Consider the following 20,137-nt stretch of genomic DNA (forward strand, 5'->3'; position numbering starts at 1 on the left):
TATTGGTGTGGCTTCTGCCTTCTTGTCCTTATAAAATCTTTTCATGATATCAGTGTGTTGTGAGACCATTCATGAGAATAAAAACAAGTTTTCATTGTCAGTTTCTTCATTGATCTTTGGTTATTTAGGAGTGTTATAAATATTCCACAATTTTTATGTATGATTTTGGCATGTATCGATTATGTAAATATGTTTGTCTCAATGAAACTTTTAAGATGTGTAGATCTGCTGCTGTTTCATATTCTTTTTTCTGTTGTGGACCATGTATTTTCCAAAGTGTTCTGTTCACACTTTTCAGTTCATGGAAACCACCAGTGGATTTGGTTTCTTTTGCATATAGAACTTTCAGCAAAATAACAGTCATCTGATGACTTAAAAGGGAAGTCTGGGAGGTGTCCCCCCTCCGATTTTCTGGAAACTTTACATGTAAGTAGAACGTGAAAAAGTATTAGACATGTGGTTTTTTTTTTTAAAAAAAAAAGCTGCTAATATGCTGATTTACAGGGTAAAATACAACCCAAAAGTTGAAACCCGCAAAATAAATTTTTACAGATATCTTCACTTTAAATCAATATTTTTGAACCAAATGAAACCAAAATCATTTATTATAATAAACTGCATTATACAATAGTGAAATTGGCCACAGGGGCTGCTTTCCTTATCTTGCAGGGGGTAAAATTGTATTGTATGAAGTACACTTTTGTAATTAAAATTCATAAACTAACTAAAGAAACTAAAAAATTATTTTTACAAACTACATGATCAAATAAAGTTGATGTGTTTTTTAATATTTTTTAAAAAGTGTTCCTGCATGGGGTGAACTACCCCTAATGCAAATGAGCTATAAGTGCCCTGACTAGTAGTTTTTCATTAACTTTCATATTTTGGATTTGTTTGAGTTGATGATAACGATTCAGTCATAAAAATTAAAGCATTAATTTGGGGTATCTAATATGGCAGATGGAAAATTTTTTTTAAAATTTGGGTAAAAGAATGAGGCGTTTTCTTAATGCAGTTGAATATCAGTTCATTTCAGAATTAATAATTTTGGAAAATCATGTTGGTACTGATTTACATTTGGATGTCGAATTATTATACAGTGAAGTCTTGTCATCTAACATACATCTTAAGTATGCCCCAATTTGCTTCATTTCCAGACGATATTGTTGATTTTCATTTGGATTAGTCTCTAGAATTAATTGAATTCAAAAAAGATAACAGAAACAATCAAAGTTCATGCATGCAGTTCAGTTTAATGGTTAAAAAATATATATGTGACCCCACTTAATTTGATAATAATTGTATTATATTATTTTTTGATTTTGATATTCATTGTTAAATATAAGAGTACAATAATTTACATACAGTACAATTTGATTTATCAATTAAATATTTGAAATTGTTGACAAATACATTTGTCTTTTATTTTATATTTTTACGGTTTATAATTATTGCAATAGTGGTATTCCATAGAAAATGATTTATGCACAACTGATTCGTAAACCATCCACAAGTTATGATTGCAATATTGTCCTGGAAGCTACATATAGGTTCTTCAGAGGCCTGTCAGTTAAGTATTCACTTTTGAACCATGAATACGTGAAAGTATTCTGAGATCTTGGAGATCATAGCTGATTATGCACGAGAGATTGCATTTTAATGATATTATTTCTCTCATGTAAGTTATCATAATCCATAAAAATAATTATATCTGATAATTTTCCTACAAAGTTTTTCCAGAAGTGAAATATGTACACATCTAAAGGTTGAATTTTCCCAGTTGTGCCAGGAGGTATCGTCATTAGTTTTAAATTCACCTATTTTGGTACAACTCCTTGTATGATACTTTGTCACTGGCCACTCCAGGCATCCAAAAGTAGCACAGATGAATTAGTAGTATTTTTCAAAAATATTTCTCTTATCCACCTCTGAAAGAGTTCGTTGGAAAGCTTCCCAGATTTCGAAATTCATATTGATATATTTTCTGGAGTAAATAGTGTTTCCCTAACCCAGGGTTCAAGAGCTCCACTTGCTTACTTAATACTAAAAATGAAGGCAGAAGCAACGTAGCCTCTGCTGATATAGTAGGCTGAATAGTGTAACTGTGTGTTAAAGAAGGTAGTGATTGTGCTATGCTTTGTACCTCCTCAATCCCTTTATTATTTAGTGTTCTACAGGCACAAATCTCCAAATTGAATCCACTTTGATCTGAATTAAATACATTTTCTGCTCCGTATTTTGTAATGGACTTCAGTTCCAAAGATTTCACACTTGTCTTCTATTTCATTAATCTTCATCAATGAAGCTTTTGTAACGAATTTAGTAATTTTTCGAGATACGATATTGTGTTTTTCCTGTATCCACGAATGTGATGCTTTAAAAGAAGCCATGTCTATTTCAAGTTTCTTTTGTAAAATACATCTCTTCAAATCAATATCATCTATAATTTTTCATATCTGTTGCCTCCTGCCTGAACTTGCTTTTTCCATCGTCGAAGTTGTTTCACGCTACTTACTTGTCAGTACCGCTTCAGACTCTTCACTTTCTTTGTATTCAACACCTTGTGGATGAATTTCATTATCGTTGTCAAGATATAGTGTTTCTTCTTCTTGTACATCAATTTCCGAAGTTGTTATGCGTTGTCTTATTATTTCTACCAGTAAATCGTGTAATTGCTTTTCTTGTTCATTAACTGGAAACTTAATTTCTTCAGCATTATACAGATTGAAGGTTCTTAATAATAACGTTGTTACTACGATTGCATTAACAGGCATTGTATTTCTATTATTACTTATTTTCAATTCTTTTAATAAATACTATATATTCCTGATTTCTACACCATCCTAAGATTACTGTCGCACCCCTCATGGGGGACAGGTTGCTGCACCTAGCCCTAAAAAATGGAGGAGACAAAGTATACCCAAGATTAATGAAAGAATCTACATCAAAGTCCTAGTACAAATTCCACTTATGTAAATTAAAATTTTTAAACAAAAAATTATGATTTAAGTTTCATGCAAAGGAAGTATACAAAATAAAATTAGCTGTACTTCATAAGTTCCAGTCTTTATTTTTTTTTTATATTTATCTTTAAAATAAAGCACATTTTAAAATTGCAGTCATTTTTTAATTCGCATTCGCAACTATAAAACAGATTTAAAAGGTTTATAAACTATTGAACGGATTTAAATGATATGTTAGGGGTAGTTCACCCCATGCAGGGGCGCTTTTAAAAATATTAAAAAAGTATGTCAACTTTATTTCATCGTCTAGTTTCTAAAACTACTATTATACGAAATATCATGGAAAACTGCTAGCTGAGACACTGAAAATTCAGTGGCGTTAGGGGTATTTTACCCTACGCTGGGGCACTTTTAAGAAAAATTCAAAAACGTGTCAACTTTATTTGATCATGTAGTTGGTAAAAATATTTTTTGTTTTTTTTGTTTCTATAGTTTGAGTTTTTATTATGATAGTGTACTTCATAAAATACGATTTTACCCCCTGCAAGATAAGGAAAGCAGCCCCTGTGGTAAATTTCACTACTGTATAATGTAGTTTATTATAATAAACAATTTTGATTTGATTTGGTTCAAAAATATTGATTTCAGGTGAAGATATCTTAAAAATGTATTTTGCAGGGTCAACTTTAAGGTTGTATTTTACCCTGTAAATCAGCGTATTAGCAGCTTTTAATAATAATAAAAAAAAACAAAACACGTGTCTAATACTTTTTCGTGCTCTACTTACATGCAAAGTTTCCAGAAAATCGGAGAGGGACACCTCCTAGACTTCCCTTGTCAGTGTAACATTGTGCTGTATTTATTATTTGGTGTAATACTTCCACACTTGTGTATATTTTTGAACTGGATAGGTGTTATTAAGTTGGCCTCTCATGTTAAGTCCTGAAGCCACTAAGATTTTCCATTGGTATTTAGTGAAGGTTTCTGATGGAAGTGTCCTGTATTCCGTCTGTAGTGTTTTCCTTCTGCTCTGTTAAACTTTCCATGTAATGGGATTTTATTGGTGTTAGTCACCAACTGTTCATATTTCCCATTAATAGTCTTTCAACTTATAGATTTTCAATATACCGTTCTGTACCAGTTTCCATTGTTTCTTCGCTTTACTCTGAGAGTGCGTACCTGTTTAATTAGTTAGTACTCCTTACATGTGTCAATACGCTTTACTACATGTATCAAAACTAACCATCATAAAGGTGCAATTGTAACTGGCTTGTTTTAAGATTCCTCTGCAGAAACCTACTATGCAGCAGTTAATCAGGTTATTTTGATGAACTTAGTCCTGTATTAGTAGAAAACTAAGAGATATGTGTAATATGTACTTCCATGCTATGGGGACAGAATTAACTGCAGCAGTTGCTGATAGACTCCAGCAGTAAAAAAGTTTTTTAAAATTGTCAGATTTTCGATTGTGGAAAATAGTCATCACAGTTTTGCTAAAAGTTTAATTCCTCAATGCCTGACCACTTAAACGGTAATAAAATGCTAACAGTTCTTGATAGTTGTTCTCAATGTAAGATTGGAAGAAGAGAGAACCTGTAATGTTGTTTAAATGTTGGCGAAACATTCTGATACAAAAATGATTGAAGGAAAAGTGTTGTTATTCTTCAGTAACAAAAAAATGTTTTGTAAAATAAACATTGTTTTATGTTAACCACCAGGCTAAATGATATTAAAAATGTGTGTTTTTCTGTCAAATAAATGAAGCACCAGAGTGCACTACAGATTTTTGTCATAGAATATACTTGCAAGCTTCAACAAGTTGGAATCATAGATTTGTAAGAATGTTCCCTAGTGCCCAATTTTTTCCCCAAAGTCAAGTTACAAATTAAATATTTTCTTCTTAAGGTATGATGACAATCATTCTTTTTCACTTGAATGATTGTGCTTCTTACATTTGGGGCAAAAGTTGAACAGACTCATGACTTAAAGACAACAATACCAATGTTGCGGAGGATTCTAACTTGTTGTAGCTTCCATAGGTTGAAACAGCCACTGGCATATTCGGTGCTAGTGCGGTGTGTCTGGGCACTACTAAATTGGTTGGATGCGGGCTGTCCCCTCTCCTCCACTGTTTAGTCCCGCAGTGCTTTGTGCGGCCCAACGAGGCCAAGAAGGCTGCTGACGATGCCAAGATGCGCTTCGCCCACATCGACGGGGACCACCTCACGCTGCTGAATGTCTACCACGCCTTCAAGCAGAGTAAGTATTGACATATGTTTTTTAGCTTCCATTAAGTTAATCCTAATATTGGGTACAAATAAAACAGAATTAAAAACACAGGAAAATGTGTAGCTTTAGGAAAAAATGAATTGTCTTTGTTACTTTTGAGTATTGCACACCGTAATGCCCAAATTGTAAAAAAAAGAGTGGTTATTGGTTACAAGTATTTTTAGCGTATATGAAATAATACCAGTTTGCTCTCTGCCCCCATCCCCTCCCCCTCCCTCCCAACTGTCACCTGAATGGGATATTCAGTATATCTGAATAGTGTGTGTGAAAGGTTTTACTTAAATTTTGAAATGTAGTCTTTATTGTGGAACCAAGGGGATTGTGGTCATGAGAACTTCTAAAGTACTACAGATCCAGTTGCAGGTATAATATCCGAACAGATTTTTGACGTGTGTGTTCGTATGTTAATGTTAAGAAAGAACCAATCTTTAGCTGCTTGGGTTGAGATGGACAGTTGAAATGCTTCAGGCCAGTGTTATTTCATTATTTTGCAACTGCTTACGCACCTTCTTGACTGGAGTTTTTGTACTTACTGTCATCTTCATATAATCAGTTCCTGATACAAAACATGCTCAGAATATCGTAGTAATACAGCCAGATTTTTTTGCTTGTGGCTGTAGTTTCCACATAGGAGAGCCGCCACCTCCAAAGTTTTGATGCACAACCTGTAATCTACTACTGTGTCAGCTATTGATGAGGCTCCACAATTTCATGTAACCTTTGAGAATGGTGTTAACTGCAGTTGGAGCCAGTGATTTCTGAATCTTGTGATGGACAGTGTAAGCTTTCACATCCAGTGTTTTCATTGTTCATGAATTTTATTTTATGTTAATTAGGCTGTGGTCCATTGCTGTTAGGAGTCTTTATAGTCTCTCATGTTACGTCCAGCACTAGAAGACGAAACATTAGGCACATGAATGAGCCTTGGACCAAAGACTACAGACTTTATCCTCCAGTTTCTGTACTGCAGCAATATTCTCTTCAGTGACCAATGATCAGCCTGAATCTTTGTGCCTGAAGTTAACTTGGTGAGGCAAACTGCACTGTTTTCTGGAATTACTGGAGATGTTGTTGTTGTGGTCTTCAGTCCTGAGACTGGTTTGATGCAGCTCTCCATGCTACTCTATCCTGTGCAAGCTTTTTCATCTCCCAGTACCTACTGCACCCTACATCCTTCTGAATCTGCTTAGTGTATTCATCTCTTGGTCTCCCCCTACGATTTTTACCCTCCACGCTGCCCTCCAATACTAAATTGGTGATCCCTTGATGCCTCAGAACATGTCCTACCAACCGATCCCTTCTTCTGGTCAAGTTGTGCCACAAATTTCTCTTCTCCCCAATTCTATTCAATACTTCCTCATTAGTTATGTGATCTACCCATCTAATCTTCAGCATTCTTCTGTAGCACCACATTTCGAAAGCTTCTATTCTCTTCTTGTCCAAACTATTTATCGTCCATGTTTCACTTCCATACATGGCTACACTCCAGACAAATACTTTCAGAAATGACTTCCTGACACTTAAATCAATACTGGATGTTAACAAATTTCTCTTCTTCAGAAACGCTTTCCTTGCCATTGCCAGCCTACATTTTATATCCTCTCTACTTCGACCATCATCAGTTATTTTACTCCCCAAATAGCAAAACTCCTTTACTACTTTAAGTGCCTCATTTCCTAATCTAATTCCCTCAGCATCACCCGACTTAATTAGACTACGTTCCATTATCCTTGTTTTGCTTTTGTTGATGTTCATCTTATATCCTCCTTTCAAGACACTGTCCATTCCATTCAACTGCTCTTCCAAGTCCTTTGCTGTCTCTGACAGAATTACAATGTCATCGGTGAACCTCAAAGTTTTTATTTCTTCTCCATGAATTTTAATACCTACTACGAATTTTTCTTTTGTTTCCTTTACTGCTTGCTCAATATACAGATTGAACAACATCGGGGACAGGCAACAACCCTGTCTTACTCCCTTCCCAACCACTGCTTCCCTTTCATGTCCCTCGACTCTTATAACTGCCATCTGGTTTCTGTACAAATTGTAAATAGCCTTTCGCTCCCTGTATTTTACCCCTGCCACCTTTAGAATTTGAAAGAGAGTATTCCAGTCAACATTGTCAAAAGCTTTCTCTAAGTCTACAAATGCTAGAAACGTAGGTTTGCCTTTCCTTAATCTTTCTTCTAAGATAAGTCGTAAGGTCAGTATTGCCTCACGTGTTCCAGTGTTTCTACGGAATCCAAACTGACCTTCCCCGAGGTTGGCTTCTACTAGTTTTTCCATTCGTCTGTAAAGAATTCGTGTTAGTATTTTGCAGCTGTGGCTTATTAAACTGATTGTTCGGTAATTTTCACATCTGTCAACACCTGCTTTCTTTGGGATTGGAATTATTATATTCTTCTTGAAGTCTGAGGGTATTTCACCTGTTTCATACACCTTGCTCACCAGATGGTAGAGTTTTGTCAGGACTGGCTCTCACAAGGCCGTCAGTAGTTCCAATGGAATATTGTCTACTCCGGGGGCCTTGTTTCGACTCGGGTCTTTCAGTGCTCTGTCAAACTCTTCACGCAGTATCGTATCTCCCATTTCATCTTCATCTACATCCTCTTCCATTTCCATAATATTGTCCTCAAGTACATCGCCCTTGTATAGACCCTCTATATACTCCTTCCACCTTTCTGCTTTCCCTTCTTTGCTTAGAACTGGGTTTCCATCTGAGCTCTTGATATTCATACAAGTCGTTCTCTTATCTCCAAAGGTCTCTTTAATTTTCCTGTAGGCGGTAGCTATCTTACCCCTAGTGAGATAGGCCTCTACATCCTTACATTTGTCCTCTAGCCATCCCTGCTTAGCCATTTTGCACTTCCTGTCGATCTCATTTTTGAGACGTTTGTATTCCTTTTTGCCTGTTTCACTTACTGCATTTTTATATTTTCTCCTTTCATCAATTAAATTCAATATTTCTTCTGTTACCCAAGGATTTCTACTAGCCCTCGTCTTTTTACCTACTTGATCCTCTGCTGCCTTCACTACTTCATCCCTCAAAGCTACCCATTCTTCTTCTACTGTATTTATTTCCCCCATTCCTGTCAATTGCTCCCTTATGCTCTCCCTGAATCTCTGTACAACCTCTGGTTCTTTTAGTTTATCCAGGTCCCATCTCCTTAAATTCCCACCTTTTTGCAGTTTCTTCAGTTTTAATCTACAGGTCATAACCAATAGATTGTGGTCAGAATCCACATCTGCCCCTGGAAATGTCTTACAATTTAAAACCTGGTTCCTAAATCTCTGTCTTACCATTATATAATCTATCTGATACCTTTTAGTATCTCCAGGGTTCATCCATGTATACAACCTTCTTTCATGATTCTTAAACCAAGTGTTAGTTATGATTATGTTGTGCTCTGTGCAAAATTCTACCAGGCGGCTTCCTCTTTCATTTCTGTCCCCCAATCCATATTCACCTACTATGTTTCCTTCTCTCCCTTTTCCTACACTCGAATTCCAGTCACCCATGACTATTAAATTTTCGTCTCCCTTCACAATCTGAATAATTTCTTTTATTTCATCATACATTTCTTCAATTTTTTCGTCATCTGCAGAGCTAGTTGGCATATAAACTTGTACTACTGTAGTAGGTGTGGGCTTCGTATCTATCTTTGCCACAGTAATGCGTTCACTATGCTGTTTGTAGTAGCTTACCCGCATTCCTATTTTCCTATTCATTATTAAACCTACTCCTGCATTACCCCTATTTGATTTTGTATTTATAACCCTGTATTCGCCTGACCAGAAGTCTTGTTCCTCCTGCCACCGAACTTCACTAATTCCCACTATATCTAACTTCAACCTATCCATTTCCCTTTTTAAATTTTCTAACCTACCTGCCCGATTAAGGGATCTGACATTCCACGTTCCGATCCGTAGAACGCCAGTTTTCTTTCTCCTGATAACGACATCCTCTTGAGTAGTCCCCGCCCGGAGATCCGAATGGGGGACTATTTTACCTCCGGAATATTTTACCCAAGAGGACGCCATCATCATGTAATCATACAGTAAAGCTGCATGCCCTCGGGAAAAATTACGCCTGTAGTTTCCCCTTGCTTTCAGCCATTCGCAGTACCAGCACAGCAAGGCCGTTTTGGTTATTGTTACAAGGCCAGATCAGTCAATCATCCAGACTGTTGCCCTTGCAACTACTGAAAAGGCTGCTGCCCCTCTTCAGGAACCACACGTTTGTCTGGCCTCTCAACAGATACCCCTCCGTTGTGGTTGCACCTACGGTACGGCTATCTGTATCGCTGAGGCACGCAAGCCTCCCCACCAACGGCAAGGTCCATGGTTCATGGGGGGGGATTACTGGAGATATCATCATGAAACTGATCCAATGTCACACTGATAATGTACCTTCCATGGTGAAGATCTTGTGAGGCCAACTAGTAAACAACTGTGCAATACTGATATGAACAACTTAGCATTTGGGTACATAGTATGCCATTGGCTACAGATGCAGACCATAACCTTTCTCCTGGTGCTAAAAATTTTCTTTGTATGTAAGAACATTTCAGTCAGTGTCATAGTCTTCGCAGCTTCATTCTGAGCACTAACCGAAGTTACCAACTAATAGTGGAATACAATAGGTTGCCAAGAAATAGATTTAAAACAGTGCATTTTTATACTGATAGGTTAGGCTTTGGGACCAAATTATAAAAGAATGAGCACGAGTGCAATTACCTAGGATGTGAAACCTAGAAAGTCTTACTACCCCTGCATTGATTCAACAGAATATTTAATAGTGTTAAAATAGTATACGTACTATTAAGAATTGACAGAAGAAAATGCTCACTTTACACACTGTTGATATAAGATGAGTGTTAGCAAAATGTTTTTCCAAACAATTGTAAAGAAATAGATGAAAACTTTTTATCAGGTAACATAGACAGAGACTATCAGGACATTCATATCCACATCAAAAGATAAAAAAATCCCAATTTTTTTGGAAAGAATAAATGTGACTCCAAAGGACAGGGTAATAATGAAGAACACAAAATGTGCCAGAGTTGTGCAGAGGAATTATGATGAAAAACATTCTGGATAACATTAGGTTGACAGAGACGTTTAGTGCAATGGTTATGAAATAATAATTTGATCATCTTAAAAAGACTGAAAGCTTGTAAAGCTCCATAAACTGCTGGTGTCCTTAGTTTTATTGAAGCCATTTGGAGAAAAGAAAATTTCATATAAGAAACAACATCTACAAGAAAAGAGAATTCCCAAACATTTTGAGCAAAAATGCAGGATATGCATTCCAAAGACCAAAACTAATAAGAAATGTCAGCAGGATAGAACACCTACTTGTAATGTGTCTGTAATTATTAACTGGATTTATCTATAATTGCATCGCATCAAAAATAAAGTGGAAGGAGGTGTACAGGATGTCAGTTTTTATTTTCACAGCAACTGATACACAAATGAGGCAGTAATCACTATTATTTGTAGGTATATCTTAGAATATTTTGTTCATGTCAGGTTCTCCAACTGTCATATGTATATGTAGTTTAAATGAGAAAACCTTGTTCACTTTTGGTGCACTTTGTTGTAATATATTATTTTATTCTTTAATTGGTACCGATTTCATAATGATTGATCCCTGTCTTGAAGCTCATATTCTGGTTACATTGTGTGAAAAAAATTGTGTTGTATCTTGCTGCAATCTTGGAAATGTACATTTTAGTTGAAAATGGGGAGACACACTAAAATATTTGAGAGAGAAAGCAGCATGCTTTATTGAGCATTTTTTGTGAGTGGCGACTGAGGAGTCATAGAAGTCAGACTATAGGAGAAAAATTTCCGTAGCACAGTGTAAAGATACAACAATTTCCTACTTACAGGCGACTTTTAGTTGCTTTTCGACTGCTCATTTTGTTCTAATATTGGTGGATATAAATTGCCACAGTTTGCCTAATCATGATGCGCGTGTGCAAACGCAAATGCAACTGTCACACATGATCAGTCTCTGGCAGCTGGAGCCATTACATTCTTGGATTTTCCATTGTTTGATATTAACTTTACGAGTAGTTAATGGAAGTGAGTTTTGTGGTAAGTGTCTTGTTTTCCAACAGATTCAGAGGACCCTCAATGGTGTTACGATAACTTCGTCAACTACAGGTCTCTCAAGTCAGGAGATAATGTGCGACAACAGCTGTCCCGCATAATGGACAGGTTCAACCTAAAAAGGACGTCAACGGACTTTACGTCTAAAGATTACTACATAAATATTCGGAAAGCACTCGTTGCTGGTTTTTTTATGCAGGTATGTAATTTTTTTCCCAGTATTAATTTTACTGTAATGGCATCAATAAGAGGAAGAGTCAGGATGTGTAGAATTGTACTTACAACCTCGGACGTGAAAAGAAAATTGAGCAATAAGATTGTATTACAGATAGATCAGGATGTTCATATGCTTAAAAGCATACAGTTTTTAAGATAGAATTTTTCTACGGTTGGGAAAATACTGCTGTTTATTGACCAGCTACTGGTCATGCAGATATAAAGTGGAAAAAAAGGTTATAATAAACTTTCAAAGTCAGTTTGTGTGAATAATTTCTTGCATAAGAAGCAGCAACACAACATAGCTTTAAAAATTACTTTTTCAAGAAGTGTTGTTGAAGAACTATATTTGTTATCTTTATACTTCATTGTAGATGTATCTTCAGCAGTATCTGAAGATAATTCTGTAATGAACACTACGTATAACAAAATATCCAATTAATTATGGAGAGAATTTCGTTCAGATAGTCATTGTGAAGCTTGCGGAACTGAAATTGTGTGTACGGGTGCTGTAAGGTGGGTGGTGGGGTAATGTGCAGTGGCAAGGAGCATTGTACCATGTGGCACTCCAAACTGTAGCGTCATTCTTAGACTTCAGCCTCTGTTGCATGCTTTGGGGTGTGCGTAGAACATTTAGCATTAAATGCGAGTGCAGGCTTTCTTGGCGAATTCCATATATGAAGTCTTCACGGGTTGTCAGCCGAGTAGCATTGTCCATTATAGTCTCGTAACAACATTTCGATGGAATGCATCATCATCATCTTCAGGCGAAGATGATGGAGACACACTCCATCGAAACGTTGCTGCGAGACGACGATTCTACTCAGCTGACAACCTGTGAAGACTTCATATATTTAGCATTAATTTTCATATTATTTTAGGTATGGTGAGGTTGCTTAGTTAATGTAATTTTCATTAGGGCAGGCATAAAGCAAACACATTAGGTATTTTGTTAACAAGCAACAAGTTTTCAGAGCAAATAAATTCTGCTAGAAAGAATCGGAAGCAGAAACAGCCAGCCAGTTACCAGGTTAGGCAGTGGCTGGAGTATGAGGTGTTTGCCAGACAGAGAGCACTCTGACAAAGCTACAAAATAGTCTCCTTTTCTCTCTGCATGGAACGCTTCAGGCAGATCCATTCTTACATGGACACTGCTGCAACAAGATATGAAAGTAGTTGTGATAGGACATTGTTTTAGTAACTTGCTTAATAATTTTTGTGGATACTGAGAGAGCACAGCGAAAGGTATCCGAACAAAATCAGGAATTTGTAAGTAAAAACAAAGAACTACCATTGAGGAATAAAGGCTCGTATATCAATTGACGTAAACATGAAATGCATAGAATTGAAGAATCAGTTTTTGGAAAGCTGAAAGAAGAAAGTTGACTCAGCATTACGATTGGAGTACAATACAATGTACAGAGAGAAAGAGTAATCAAGAGTTCAGGCATGTGTGTTACTGGGTTCGGGCAGTGTATCGCTGTGATGCAGTTTATTTCTAGTAACTTCTTAGTCATAGTACATTACAGTATGGGAAACAATGCTATCATTGTTAATGGTATTATTTATTTTAATTTTAGGTTGCTCATTTAGAGCGAACAGGTCATTACTTAACTATAAAAGATAACCAAGTTGTGCAGCTACATCCGTCAACCTGTCTCGACCACAAACCAGAGTGGGTCATCTACAATGAATTCGTTTTAACAACGAAAAACTATATTAGGACGGTGACAGACATCAAACGTAAGTACTGTTTGTATTAAAAGAAGAATTAGAAGGTAGACCATTATTCTTAAATAAAAGAGATGCTGATTACCTGATATATGTATTGAATAGATTGAAAAATGCTGCGGGGAAGTTCCCACCTACACAATTCAGCAAAAAAAAATTTAAAAAAACTGGTTTTTGGGAATGGGGAGTGTGGAAATTTATGTGAATCACAGATTGGGAGGCAGCCATCAGTCAATAACATCACAGTGGAAAGGGGGGGGGGGGGGGGGGGGGCAGGAGAGGAGAAAAATTGTTTTCTTGGCGAAGTTTCAAATTTTTTCAGTGCGCTGTATAAAAATGAATGACACCAAAAAATCTGTTGTCATATCAATAATCATCATCCTGATTTAGACTCCTCTTTAAGATACATTGTCTCTAATACGATAATTCTCAGTTTGTTTAAAATTTAAAAATGTTTGCAACTTTGACATCGGTTGTTTTCATTATGATTGTGACAGGGGTACTTGGTTCTAATTAATTTTATGTCAAAATTAATTGGATGTCATGTTAGATTGATAGCAATACTGCAATGCATGCTCTTCCACAACTGTCAGCTAAAGCAAACAGTACCCACAGTACCCACAATAATATCACTTTGCATCAGCTATTAGGTTTTTGATATATAACCTGTGTGTTTTGTGTTTTTCAGCTGAGTGGGTTTTGAAGATTGCACCTCAGTACTATGATCTCAACAACTTTCCACAGTGTGAAGCGAAAAGGCAACTTGAAATCCTCCAGGCGAAGATGGAAACTCGCCAGTATCAAGAAGGCTTTTGATGTATTGCTGCTGCCTAAAACAGGATGTTGTGATTTTCTGTACAAGTGCTGGTTTGTACCATGTGTTTGTAGTTATCTTGTTGCAGCATATGAAAGTGTGAACTGCTATGGTGCAACTTTTTGGCCATTGCCACCACCACCGCCACGACTATCATTTATCATAAACACATTATGTATTTATTCACAAAACTCACACATTGTTGGAACTATTGTATCCATATGTACATTGTTTTAATTAATTGACATGTGGTCTCACTAAGTGATAGGACATATTTCATGTAATTCATTCATCGTCATGAGTTCGTAGTATCAGTTTCTTTGTACAGTGCACTTAAGTTTCTTTTCAAAATGTCAAAAAGAGGGCATTTTGGACTGATTTTGTAAAGTGTGGATTCAAAAATTGTGAATGAACATGTTTCAATTATGCGCATCCTCATGTTGGACTGCAGAAGTGATTACAGGACAATCTGAAATATGAATTTTTCTGTGTGGCCTCTGCAGCGTGTTTGGAAATAGCTGTCATTTGTGACTATGAATATAGGAGTGTAGCTGTCATTTCTACTGATACTGTGAGCAATATTTTGTTTATTAAAATGTGTTAGAAAAGAAGGTACAGAATTTGATATGAATTTTGATAAAAATGTATGTGTTACAAATTTTTTGTGCCTAGTTAAACCCCACAAGCAGCCTCCAATTTTATAGTTTTCGCTGTAAGAGGGAAGATAAAAAATTTAATTTTTTTTTTTTTTTTTTTTTTTTTTTTTTTTTTTTTTTTTTTTTACAGAAAATGAGATTTGAAAAAAGTGCTATTACAAATCACATACAGGAATGTAGTATGTCAGCATTTTAAGAACTGTTTTTATGAGTAATTTCATACAGTGGGAGATATTGCTCATGAAATAATATTGATGAAACTTTAAACAAAAAGTGGAGGTATTAAATTTGTATGTTAAACTCAAGCAAGATATTTTTTGTGACTGCACTAGGAACTTTAACAATTTTCTTTTTTAAATTAATGCATGTGTATAAACGGACAAAACAATGGTGTCTGTTTTGCTCAGTAGTGAATGCATTTGCACTTTTGTTGTTTTGAGCATTACATTCCTGTTAATGATGGAGAAGAATAGTTTTGTATTTAGTTACATACAGCTACCTACTTATTGCAGGTACTGAAGACAGAGATGCCAAAGAAGTCTATTGTTTGTATGTTGTGTATGAGCTTGATAGGGTGTGTCATATTACTACAGTCTTCTAGAGTGTGATTTATCATGGGTGGTTGTGTGGTCAGGAAGATTAGATTTGCAAAATGAGGATAAAAATTTTAATGAACACACCACTTATGTCTTCAGTATAGCAGTCTTTTATGTTTTCTGTATTATGTATATAGTACAAAATAATATTTGAATCATTTGGAAATAATTTTTTTTGTTGCTGTCATTAAAACCTAGTGGATACGAGGAAATAAAAGAATGTACATGTACGAAATTTCATTGCAAGTAACGTAAAGTAACTACATATATCATTGTAGTTTGCACAGTCTGTAATTTGAAAGAAGCAATTTGATTTTTGTTGATACATAATCTAATTAGTTGGAATATCATAATTTGCAGCTTGAAAACTCTCTGTTGTCAGCCTGGTAAGTAACTGGTTGGATGGTGTCTCTTTAAAACTGCTTACGGTATTACAAAACGTCAGAAGTTGGTGCTTTTTTAAAAATAACTGTTTGGAAGTCCTATGTTTTGGTTAATCATTACAAACAAAATAGTCTGTATGTTAGGTTCATGTGTCCAATCAATAGTACAACCTCAAATTTGTCTTGTGTTATATTCACCACTCATAAAAGCGTTAAGGATAGCTTCAATGCAGTACCATGCTGGTTTAATAATTCCACCATAAAGTTGTCTGGCACTAGATGACAGCAGGGACTGATATTGGTCACTGCCCGCCAAATGAAAGATGGAGCAACATCTAGGCTTTTAAAAATGATAGTAAACTGCTAGACTTTTGAACTGAAGTCCCTACCCCCCCCCCCCCCCCACCTCTTTCCTCTTCCCACCCCCAGGAGAAAGTATTGATCAGGCAAAAGTGAATGCAGTAAGTTCTACGTTGCTGCATGAATTTTGAATTTATGTATTGTCTGTTGTTGACATGTTTTCCTTATAGCCAGAATTGATCAAATTGTAGAACAGGTGTGGCCACTAACCTTACTTTAGGGAGCTGCAAGCCTATGGACCTGAACTGAAGGTAATTACATTTGATAGAGAGTAAGCAGTAACGGGAAGGAAGAAATTTTTTTATTTCATCAATGAAGGAACATTTTTAAATTTTAAAACTAACACAATTGAACTTCCCCCCACCCAGTAGGCCATTTGAAATCTGGCTGGTAACTGGTGAGTACAGTCCACATGTTCACTTAAATGCTCACAGTTAGTTCAGATCATTATTTCACTTTCAATTTGTTTAAATGTTGATTAGAGCAATACGCGCACACTAGTGGTCCAAAAATTAAAGTTCTCTTGGCACAAACTTTTGTTGGCAGATATTTTTCTTCTGGAAACTTTTTTCAAGATCTTCCAAAACTCAGTAGCTAAACAACCACTTCCTTCATAGTCTTGTAGTTTCAGGGACTCCAACACTACAGCACAAGGCCCCCCCCCCCCCTCTACACTCGCCAATTTATTGGCTGACCACCAGACCAGCTTTATGGCAGCCTACACAAATCCTGACAGACTGTGCTCAGCAATTCCAGTGCCCCCCTGTTTTGTGATTTGTTTATCTTAAGTTCATGGATTATATGTTCTAGAGATCCCACCTGGTTTTGCACAGAAACAAAAACTGTGGTTTACCTTGGTGTTTCAGAGACAGCAAGGCAGAAGAAAAAGTTGTGGCCAAAGAAGTAGCTAATGCAAAGAAATAAATGGCCTGGGAGCCAATGATTTTTATAATTATCTAATAATGGATAAAACAGACATTTCGGAGCTGCAGAAATTCTTGAAACCATTCTTTACAGAAAAGATTAGTCATGAGAGAGACTGTGAGCTATGAGGAGAATCTTTTAACTAAATCATGGCTTCTAGCCACTGCTGGTACTTAGAGGACCTCAAATTCAGTGCTTTCGTATCCTCACAATTATTATCGAAAATGATTCCTGAAACCTGTAACATGATTTATAGTTGTCTGAGTAAGTACATCATGTTAAAGCAAAATAAACAAAACAAAAGATGATCTTGTAAACTTTATTAATTTATTTATTTCTGTAAGAAGCATAAAATGTCCTGTACATTTAACAAACTCATTTCAAATAATAATAATAATAATAACAAACACTACAAATGGTGGTGGCACACATCATCCAATAAATATGACAGTTAAATGAGAAATGAAGCATTTAGCAACTTTTACAACTGAAAAAATTCCAAACTTCATCCTTCATAACAGGCTTGGACATAGGCTGGACATTTTTAACACTTATAACAATGATGCAAGATATCGTTACTGAAAAGTACTGGAAAAGAAACCTAAAAGCCGAAATACATGAGGATGGTAGACTTTTATTCATAACGTATATATGTCGTCTGCGCTCTTTTTCTGTCATTTGAAATTATTATGGATGTTTAACAAATGAAAAAAGTGCTTCATTTCATGCATCTCTATTGCTATACTCACCGCACAATGTGTCCCATGAACATCTGCAGCCTTTAAATATCTCCAGAAACTCTGTCATTAAAGTTTCGCCTGCCTCGCATATTATCATGTGTATTGGAACAACATTTAACCCTGCGTGCAGTAACGAAAGATGAACTTTTGTCGGGCAGTGGACACGATGATGTTACACACAACACTGTTGGGTGAAGTGGTGGTGGGGGAGGGGATGGGGAGGCTGTCAAATGGTTCTACCTGACCGACATCACAAGAAAAGTTGGTTGGTTGACCAAAGTGATTATACAGTCCAGTTGGTTGGTCAGTTGCTGAGTATGCAGGGGACTTTATAAATACTTCATAATTGGCATTGAAATGGGACAGCTATCCCCAAAACAAATGGATATGCAAGGAATTAAAGTGTAAGTACATTTGGCATTTATTTCTTCAGCAAGGTCAGGCATTGTTCACGATTCTCTTTCCATTTCAATATGAACTTAAGGAATGGTTTCGGTAATTTCCTTCAAAATTTGAAATGAGCAAATATTTTAATCATAAGATCTTAATGAAACGGTCTTAATTTGGCCAAAAAGGCCTTCATTGGAATTAAAAACACACGCACACGCGCGCACACACACACACACACACACACACACGCACACAAACTGGTTGCAGAGGCCAGACTGTGAGCAGCAGTGCGTGATGGGAGAAGCAATCTGGGTTGTGGGGGTAAAAAGGAGGCTGCGGCAGGGAGAGGGAGGGATAGTGGGGTAGAGGTGGAGGACGGTAAAGTGCAAGAGTGTACAGGAACGTAAGATATATTGCAGGGATAGTTCCCGTCTGCCTAGTTCAGAAAAGCTGGTGGTATTGGGAAGGATCCAGATAGCATAGGCTGTGAAGCAGTCATCGAAATGAAGAATGTCGTGCTGGACAACGTGCTTAGCAGTGGGCTGGTCCATTTGTTTTTTTGACCACAGTTTGTCGGTGGCCATTCATGCAGACAACTGACAGCTTGTTGGTTGTCGTACCCACATAGAATGCAGCACAGGAGTTGCAGTTTAGCTTTCATATGTAGCCGTGCCTTTGATGGGATAGGTGATGCTTGTCGCCAGACTGGAGGGTGTGGTGGTGGGAGGATGTATGAGACAAGTCTTGCATCAAGGTCTATTACAGGGATAAGAGCCTTGAGGCAAGGGGTTGGGAGCAGGGATTGTGTAGTGCTGGACAAAGATATTGTGCAAGTTTGATGGGCAGTGGGATACCACAGTGAGAGCACGGGAAGGATAGGGGGGTAGGACGTTTCTCATTTCAGGGCTCAATGAGAGGTAGTCAAAAAGCTGACGGAGAATGCTCTAGTCTTGTGGTACTGAGTCACGAGGGGAATGCTCCTCTGTGGCCATACGATGGGACTTTGGGAGAGATGTGCACAAAGAGATCTGCGTTTGTACAGGGTTGGGAGGGTAATTATGGTCTGTGCAGGCCTCTGTGAAATCCTTGATATATTTGAGAGGAACTGCTCGTCACTGCAGGTGAATCGAATGGGTGGCAGCTGTTGAAGTTGAGATATTACTGGGGGGTTTGGTAGGTTTGATATGGACATAAGTATTGATGTATCCATCTTTGAGGTGGATGTCAAAATCAAGGAAGGGATTCTGGGTGGTTGGAAAGTATTCCTGTAGATGGCCCATGAATGGGTTAGTATAGGATGGTGCCATGTTGGTTGCCATTGCTGTACCCCAGATTCGTTTGTAGGTGATGCCTTCAAATGAGAAGTAATTGTGATTGAGGATATACTTGGTCATGGTGACCAGGAAGGGGGTTGTAGGAATCCCTCAGATTTGGGAAAAACGGTGCCCAATTGTGTCGGGGACCATGGGTATTAGAGATGTTAATGTAAAGGGAGTTGGCTTCAGTAGTGAAGAGCAGAGCACCAATATTGCAAAGTAATGTTAGCTGTGGAGATTTCGTGGTGGAAATGTTTGGTGTCTTTTTTTTCTATAGGAGGGTAGGATGTAGGTAGTAGCCTGAAAGTGCTGGTCTCCAAGAGCAGAGATTCCCTGTGGGGGCACAGTACCCGGCCACTATGGGGCATCCTGGGTAGTGGGTATATGGACTTACGGAAGTCTGTTGAAGGTGGGAGTGGTAGGGGTGAGGAGACAGATGGACTTCGGAGAAGTTCTGAGATGGGCCTAAGGATTTGAGTAGAGACTAGAGATACTGCTGGATTTCAGGAATGGGATGAATGTGGCAGGGTTTGTAGGTTAATGAATCTGACAGCTGTCTGAGTCCTTCTGCCAAGTAATCCTTGCAGTTCCAAACAGTGGTGGAGCCTTTATAATAGTACCTGCTGACAAAGGCTCCACCAC

The 20,137-nt window shown here is 37.2% G+C and overlaps 1 protein-coding gene across 1 annotated transcript in view; it reads left to right on the forward strand.

Annotated features, from left to right (window-relative positions):
- LOC124782087 (putative pre-mRNA-splicing factor ATP-dependent RNA helicase PRP1) overlaps positions 1-14,741 on the forward strand; it is an 86,521-nt gene extending 71,780 nt beyond the window's left edge. The window contains exons 11-14 of the mRNA XM_047253913.1: positions 5,100-5,222; positions 11,378-11,568; positions 13,166-13,328; positions 14,005-14,741. Of these exons, the coding sequence (XP_047109869.1) occupies positions 5,100-5,222; positions 11,378-11,568; positions 13,166-13,328; positions 14,005-14,132 (605 nt within the window). The 3' untranslated portion in view covers positions 14,133-14,741. The remainder of the gene's footprint in view (positions 1-5,099; positions 5,223-11,377; positions 11,569-13,165; positions 13,329-14,004) is intronic.
- Positions 14,742-20,137: the final 5,396 nt, after the last annotated feature.

The sequence above is a fragment of the Schistocerca piceifrons genome, chromosome 1 (genome assembly GCF_021461385.2).
Source record: "Schistocerca piceifrons isolate TAMUIC-IGC-003096 chromosome 1, iqSchPice1.1, whole genome shotgun sequence".
NCBI lineage: Eukaryota > Metazoa > Arthropoda > Insecta > Orthoptera > Acrididae > Schistocerca > Schistocerca piceifrons.